Source organism: Micropterus dolomieu, linkage group LG13 (genome assembly GCF_021292245.1).
Source record: "Micropterus dolomieu isolate WLL.071019.BEF.003 ecotype Adirondacks linkage group LG13, ASM2129224v1, whole genome shotgun sequence".
NCBI classification, from domain to species: domain Eukaryota; kingdom Metazoa; phylum Chordata; class Actinopteri; order Centrarchiformes; family Centrarchidae; genus Micropterus; species Micropterus dolomieu.
The window spans coordinates 15,609,240-15,616,466 of NC_060162.1; the positions used below are offsets into that span (position 1 = coordinate 15,609,240).

Below are 7,227 nucleotides of genomic sequence, written 5' to 3' on the forward strand. Positions count from 1 at the left end.
TCTATTTGAATTCACTCTGTGATGGAGAGAGGACCATGGAAAAAGTGATCAGCACATTTAGGTTCAAAAAAAGTTTTCTGCCATTCAAAAGTGATTTTTTATGTTCAAAGAGTCATGATTCTTGTGTCTAAACAATAATAGACAAGTTTGAAAAAATCTCACGTGTTAGTGCTTGAGGAAGTTACAATGTGAGGCTATACTGTTAGTATGACCTCTAAATTGCTGGATGACCTTCTACAGTCTATGTGAATGACACAAGTTTGTTAAAATGGCAGGGATGGGTTAATTTGAGCCAGCTGTTTTCCTGTAATTCTGCATTGCCTTTTTACATTTTACCACTGAAATGATGTGATGTGTATTTTAAACCAGAAACCATCATGCCACGCTTCTATAAATGGAAGACAGACAGGGCTACAGCTCCTCTTGTAGATTTGGACAGAGCAATGGGAAGTCCATTATACATCAGGTGGCAAGGGACATGAACATTGACATGTCCCTGACCCCCATGCGGCTTAACTTATCCTCTCCCAAAGCTCAATTTATCCCTCATTGTGGGGCAAGTTGAGCCAAGAGACTACTTTTTCTTTGGAAAGTCATATTTTGAAAACATCTTTTAATCCAGTTATTATTCTACCTGAATATGTGCTTTTCAGCAGTAGGTGGCAGTGGGGAGTCGTTGGATGCCATGGATGTTTTGTATATCTGTCTCTCTTCCTTGTAGCCACGAGCTAACCTGCATTCTTGCTGACAGCAGAGATTCAGATAGCTGTGTGTGTGTGTGTAAGCTGACAGCTGTGTGATGCTAGCATGTTAGCTTCGGGGTTTAGCGTATGTTTAGCCGCGTTTGCTCTTTAACAGTTTGACCAAATCGTGTACATCGGTTATGTGAGCAAAGCGAGCTGGTTCACCCCGAAACCAGCTCTCTAACGCTAAGTTGTTGTTTTGTTTTATAGCACTAGCGAGCTAGCAGCTAGGAAGCAAATCCTCCTGGAAACCGTAGCTAGCTGTTACAGGTTAGCTAACGTCTTCATGGAGAACTTTAAAGTGTTAGCCAAGCTTTCAAGATTGGTCGTAAGGCTAAGTAATGTGAACAGACTGTAGACCGGTCTGCTAAGGTAAATGTTGATTAAATGGCAAAAACTGAGCAGGGAAATGGACTTGATTTGCGGCGCAGCACAGAGAAGCTGACAGATAATGGGAAAGGAATCTTGAATGCAACCGACCCAGAGGCAAACGGCAGTGTGGCCCCCAGGGAGACACAGGTCGACAAGTACGGCTTCATAGGAGGCGCACAGCAGTACTCTGGAGACTCGTAAGTGGAGTTTCATAATGCTCCGTTTTCCTAAAATACTGTTGTTGTACCTAAGTTAAGCTAACTGAAGGCAGGTAAAGGTAAACACCAATTAAGCCCTCTCTCTCTCTCATACACTCATGAAACTCTCCTGTTTTTCGCTTGAGTCATCAGACACTGTAATTGTAGAGAGAAACTGGCATTTCACCTGTGAGGAATCACAGTTCTCAATCTTTTTGGCTTATATATTAACATTTTTTAAAGATTAGAGAAAACTACAAAAAATAAACAATGTGTGTAACATAAAATGTTCATTTTCCAATCTTGTCAATTAGCTCATGAGCTAACCACCACAGTAATTTCATATAAATTGGTATTGGTCAGTATTTCTTGTTCCTACCTTCCTTGCTCAACTTCCATCTGGCACCAAACGGAGAGATCAAATTATTCCTGTTCTGGTCTCTCATCAGTGGCTTGTGGTACTTGGTGTTTGTTTTTAAGGTACTCAATAAGCTTGCCCATTTCTTACATCCTGTCCAGGTCTCTGAGCACATCAGACCCAAAGCTGCTGGCTGGTTTCTGGATCTAGGCTTAAGTGCAAAGAAGGATTGAGCCTTAACTGTTGTGGCCACTAGATATCATATTTTATCATTTGGACCTGCATAATGTCCCAGTCTGTGCTCTATATCTGTGTTGCATTTACATAGCTGATTTTTAGCTTTGCCTTGAAAATCGGACAGCATTTTTGTCCCTGGCTTGAAAGTTTTTCCGCCTGGTGGCACTAGAAGAACTGAGCAAATTGGGCAGCACTGGCACGTCGTCTAAGAAATTTAGTGGTTGTTACATAAAGGAAATTGTCCCAATTGTTGGTCTTTAGACTTAGTACCTCAGATAAGTACCTCACCTTTAAAGATCAGTGACTGATAACGTGAACATTCTTTAGCTATTGTCAGTCAGCTCTTTACATTTGTTTAAAAATGTGTTTGCCAAGAAAACCAGGAATGTGTTTGAAACAGGGAAGTGAGTGTATGACAGTGTGACTGCTCTGATCTTTAATAGAACTGTAATGAAGTGAGATATTGGTATATATAAGTATAAGTTTTGTGTAGAGGAGGTTGTAAGGAACTGAACAAGGGGAAAGTTCTTCCACAGCTTCCTGTTTTGCTCATACTTTGCTGCCGTTGGCAAGTGTTCCCGTGTTATGTCTGAGGTTAGGTTTCCTGTGTGGACAAGGAAGAGCTGAGCCACTGTCATCAGTCATCCTATCATCACCCTCTGATGATAGGATTCCCCTGTCATACATACAGGGAAGTGGCACAGTACACTCTAGCCATTGTCAGTTTGTATGAATTTTTTTTTCTGCTTTTATCAAGAAGATTTTCTCATATCTCCGCAGTGCTGAACAAATCCCCACGGAGGTGCTGAGGCAGCGGGAGGCAAAATGGCTGGAGATGCTCAACAGCTGGGACAAGTGGATGGCCAAGAAACACAAGAAGGTACATTAGATCTGACTTCACTTCTTTCTTTCTTTTTTTTGTGCAGGAGTTTACCCAATCAGCACTGGGCTGATTTGTAGCATGAACGTAGTTTTTGTGGCAGCTGTTTTAAACAATGACTGAACAATATAAATTCATTTAAAAAAATCAGCTGGAAAGCTTGCAATCATTCCATCGTCAAGTCAGGTTTTTTAAATGTTATCTTTGATAATCAATTGCTCAACAGCGGCATGTTGTATGCAGATGTATTTACAGTACCACCTCCAGTGTCTGTGTTCCTTTCTCCTGTTCTTTATTTCTCCTGGTGTCTGCAGGCACTTGAGTAACTATGCATGTGTTGAATAACAGGTGAAAGAACGCTGTCAGAAGGGGATCCCTCCATCCCTGCGTGGCCGGGCGTGGCTTTACCTCACTGGGGGCAAAGTGAGGAGGGAGCAAAACCAGGGCAAATTCCAGGTCAGTTGTATATTTATGATCCCTGCTATCATTGAGTTATTTGCATTTAAAACATTTGCCTTTTTTATGCCTCTGGTAAAATCACTCAAAGTACTGTGGAGTGCTTTGCAAAAAAAATGGATGCAAAATAAGGAATGCTAATTCGTGATACATCCCATGGCTTATATCTTCACTGAGGCTTTAAGTTCCAGAATTGCCTGCATTTCTTATAAATAAAGTGGCTGGTGGGAAATGACTATAACATTTGATGTGTACTGTTTTTAGGAATTGGACAATCAGCCAGGAGATCCCACATGGGTAGATATTATTGAGAGGGACCTCCATCGACAGTTTCCCTTCCATGAAATGTTTGCAGCAAGAGGAGGTCATGGGTAAGCACTGCCTTCTAAAGGTCTAACATTTGATGCCCATCGTTGTGTCAATGTGGCTGAATGTAGTTCCTGAATATAATATATATATATAATCTTCATACATTCAGGCAGCAGGACCTGTTCCGCGTGTTGAAGGCTTATACTCTGCATCGTCCTGAAGAGGGTTATTGTCAGGCTCAGGCCCCCGTTGCTGCTGTACTCCTGATGCATATGCCAGCCGAGGTGAACACACATTAGCAATGCAACCTTTCCAATTTTTGTTCTCCAATATAAAATAATAAAAAATTGATACTGGAAACTCACTGCTCTAATGATAGGGTTAAGTGGAATAACACAGCAAAGAATTATTTCTTAAGCAAGAATTCGCCGTATAACCCTAACCCTTCTTCACTAAAATTGACTTTCTCTGTCAAACTGGTTAACTTATATTAATAGTCATGATTTATTTTTATCATTTAAATACCACATTTGACTAAATAACATGCCAACCCTCCTTTCCTTTCTTTGTTTCTAGGATGCATTCTGGGTTCTTGTCCAGATTTGTGAGAAATACCTTCCAGGATACTACAGTACGGGTCTGGTAAGGATCCAGACAGACACACAAAGGGGACTTTGATATCATGAGAAGAGCAAAAGAAAAAGAATGAAAACGAATACGATCTCCATCCACACCAGCATTTTAGCTGCATATCAGAGGTGATCCCCGTCTACATTAAAAAGACTGAAAACGCACATCCCCTGCCCATTCGGGTACACTGGGCATGCGCGTGCCGTTGTAAACATGAAACAGATGGTCTGTTCTGTAGTTACAGAAGATTTGGCGAAAGAATAAAGAAAAGACAGACGAAGAATCAGACCAGATTTTTGTGCATGCACAAATAACCAGCTGGGACTGTTACTGAACATGGGACTGTGGCGGCGGAAAACAGACTGGGAGTTGTTGCTAAGTAAACGGCGACATGCACAGTACTAGCGTAGGCAGATAGGCCTAAGTGTTATTTGCACCGTACAGAATATTTTAATAAAAATACCAAATCAAAAACTCTGTCAGTAGCACCGTTTGTCTGCTTTGCATGACTTATATGACCCACTCAGAGAGCCAAGCATGAGGGTTTGCGTCATCATTTTGTTTTGGCCCATCTTCACTAAAACGCCCTCCGGAGTTTCGAAACGCAAAACGGGGTCGGCAGCGCTTCCAAACTTCTCCGTTTTCGGTCTTCGTTTTTTCCGTTTTAGTCTGGACGGGAGGTGCAAACGTGGCAAAACGTCTCCATTTTAATTCGAAAACGCAGTAGTGTGGATGGGGCTTTAGTCATTACATGTACTATGTGGCTGGTGGGGGTGTTAGATTTCTCAGGGCAGTGTGTCTCTAGCTTGACACTTCTGTGCTAATGACCTAATCACATGCGGTGGTGACGAGGCTGCAAGGACGGAAAGATAATCAGACAATCAGATTAAGCAAAGGGAAAGATGTTTGTTTTCTCGCTCTCTCCACTGACTGCTGTTCCGTGTTGTCTCCACAGGAGGCAATCCAGCTAGATGGGGAGATCCTGAACGCTCTGCTCCGACGGGTGTCTCCTGTGGCCCACCGTCACCTGAAGAAGCACAAGCTGGAGCCCATCCTTTACATGACCGAGTGGTTCCTGTGTGCCTTCTCTCGGACTCTGCCGTGGGCCTCAGTGCTGCGTGTATGGGACATGTTCCTTTGTGAGGGTGAGACGCTAAATATTCATGAATATATTATATGGCAATGGAAGTTATATATAGAATCAGAAGGAGCTTTATTGCCAAGTAGTGTTTTACACATACGAGGAATTTGCTGTGGTGATAAGGTGCTACACGTAGACAAACATACAGTCAACATAAATAAATGTGGAGATATATACAGTGAGGAAAATAAGTATTTGAACACCCTGCTATTTTGCAAGTTCTCCCACTTAGAAATCATGGAGGGGTCTGAAATTGTCATCGTAGGTGCATGTCCACTGTGAGAGACTTAATCTTAAAAAAAAAAAAAAATCCAGAAATCACAATGTATGATTTTTTTTTATTTATTTGTATGATACAGCTGCAAATAAGTATTTGAACACCTGAGAAAATCAATGTTAATATTTGGTACAGTAGCCTTTGTTTGCAATTACAGAGGTCAAACGTTTCCTGTAGTTTTTCACCAGGTTTGCGCACACTGCAGGAGGGATTTTGGCCCACTCCTCCACACAGATCTTCTCTAGATCAGTCAGGTTTCTGGGCTGTCGCTGAGAAACACGGAGTTTGAGCTCCCTCCAAAGATTCTCTATTGGGTGTAGGTCTGGAGACTGGCTAGGCCACGCCAGAACCTTGATATGCTTCTTACAGAGCCACTCCTTGGTTATCCTGGCTGTGCGCTTCGGGTCATTGTCATGTTGGAAGACCCAGCCTCGACCCATCTTCAATGCTCTAACTGAGGGAAGGAGGTTGTTCCCCAAAATCTCGCAATACATGGCCCCGGTCATCCGGTCATCTAGCTGATAGACAGGTGTTCAAATACTTATTTGCAGCTGTATCATACAAATAAATAGTTAAAAAATCATACATTGTGATTTCTGGATTTTTGTTTTTCGATTATGTCTCTCACAGTGGACATGCACCTACGATGACAATTTCAGACCCCTCCATGATTTCTAAGTGGGAGAACTTGCAAAATAGCAGGGTGTTCAAATACTTATTTTCCTCACTGTATATATAGGGTTTAATAATTATCATTATACATTCGGACAGCACTACAAAATGGCGAGCTCACTATATAGTAAGTAGTAGGTGATTTCGGACACAGCCGATCTTTTCTTTTCTCTCTTTTCTTAATGGAATTTTTCGAGCAGCCTGATAATAAGGAATTGCAGTAATCCAGCCTAGAAGTAACAAATGCATGGACTAGTTTTTCTGCATCATTTTTAGACAGGATGTTCCTGATTTTCGCAATATTACGTAGGTGAAAAAAGGTGGTCCTTGAAGTTTGCTTAATGTGAGACTTAAACGACATGTCCTGATCAAAGATAACTCCAAGATTCCTCACAGTGTTGCTGGAGGCCAGGGCGATGCCATCAAGGGAAACTATATCTTTAGATAATGCGTCACGGAGGTGCTTAGGCCCCAGAACAATAACTTCAGTTTTATCTGAGTTTAACATTAGAAAATTACAGGTCATCCAGGTTTTAACATCCTGAAGGCACATTTGAAGTTTAGCTAACTGATGAGTATCATCTGGCTTGATCGATAGATATAACTGAGTATCATCTGCATAACAATGAAAGCTTATGGAATGTTTCCTGATAATATTGCCTAAAGGAAGCATATATAAAGTGAAGAGGATTGGTCCGAGGACAGATCCTTGAGGAACTCCATGACTAACTTTGGCATGCATGGAGGACTCATTGTTAACATGTACAAACTGAAATCGATCTGATAAATAGGACTTAAACCAGCTTAGAGCGGTTCCTTTAATGCCAATGAAATGTTCCAGTCTCTGCAATAGGATCTGATGGTCAATGGTATCAAATGCAGCACTAAGATCTAATAAAACCAGTACAGAGACAAGTCCTTTGTCTGATGCAATAAGGAGGTCGTTAGTAATTTT

General features: G+C 41.6%; 1 protein-coding gene across 1 annotated transcript in view; it reads left to right on the top strand.

Moving 5' to 3' along the window:
- Positions 1–744: 744 nt before the first annotated feature.
- tbc1d10ab (TBC1 domain family, member 10Ab) overlaps positions 745–7,227 on the top strand; it is an 8,959-nt gene continuing 2,476 nt past the window's right edge. Inside the window, exons 1-7 of the mRNA XM_046067734.1 lie at positions 745–1,312; positions 2,688–2,787; positions 3,136–3,243; positions 3,508–3,614; positions 3,722–3,836; positions 4,129–4,194; positions 5,138–5,327. Of these exons, the coding sequence (XP_045923690.1) occupies positions 1,131–1,312; positions 2,688–2,787; positions 3,136–3,243; positions 3,508–3,614; positions 3,722–3,836; positions 4,129–4,194; positions 5,138–5,327 (868 nt within the window). The 5' untranslated portion in view covers positions 745–1,130. The remainder of the gene's footprint in view (positions 1,313–2,687; positions 2,788–3,135; positions 3,244–3,507; positions 3,615–3,721; positions 3,837–4,128; positions 4,195–5,137; positions 5,328–7,227) is intronic.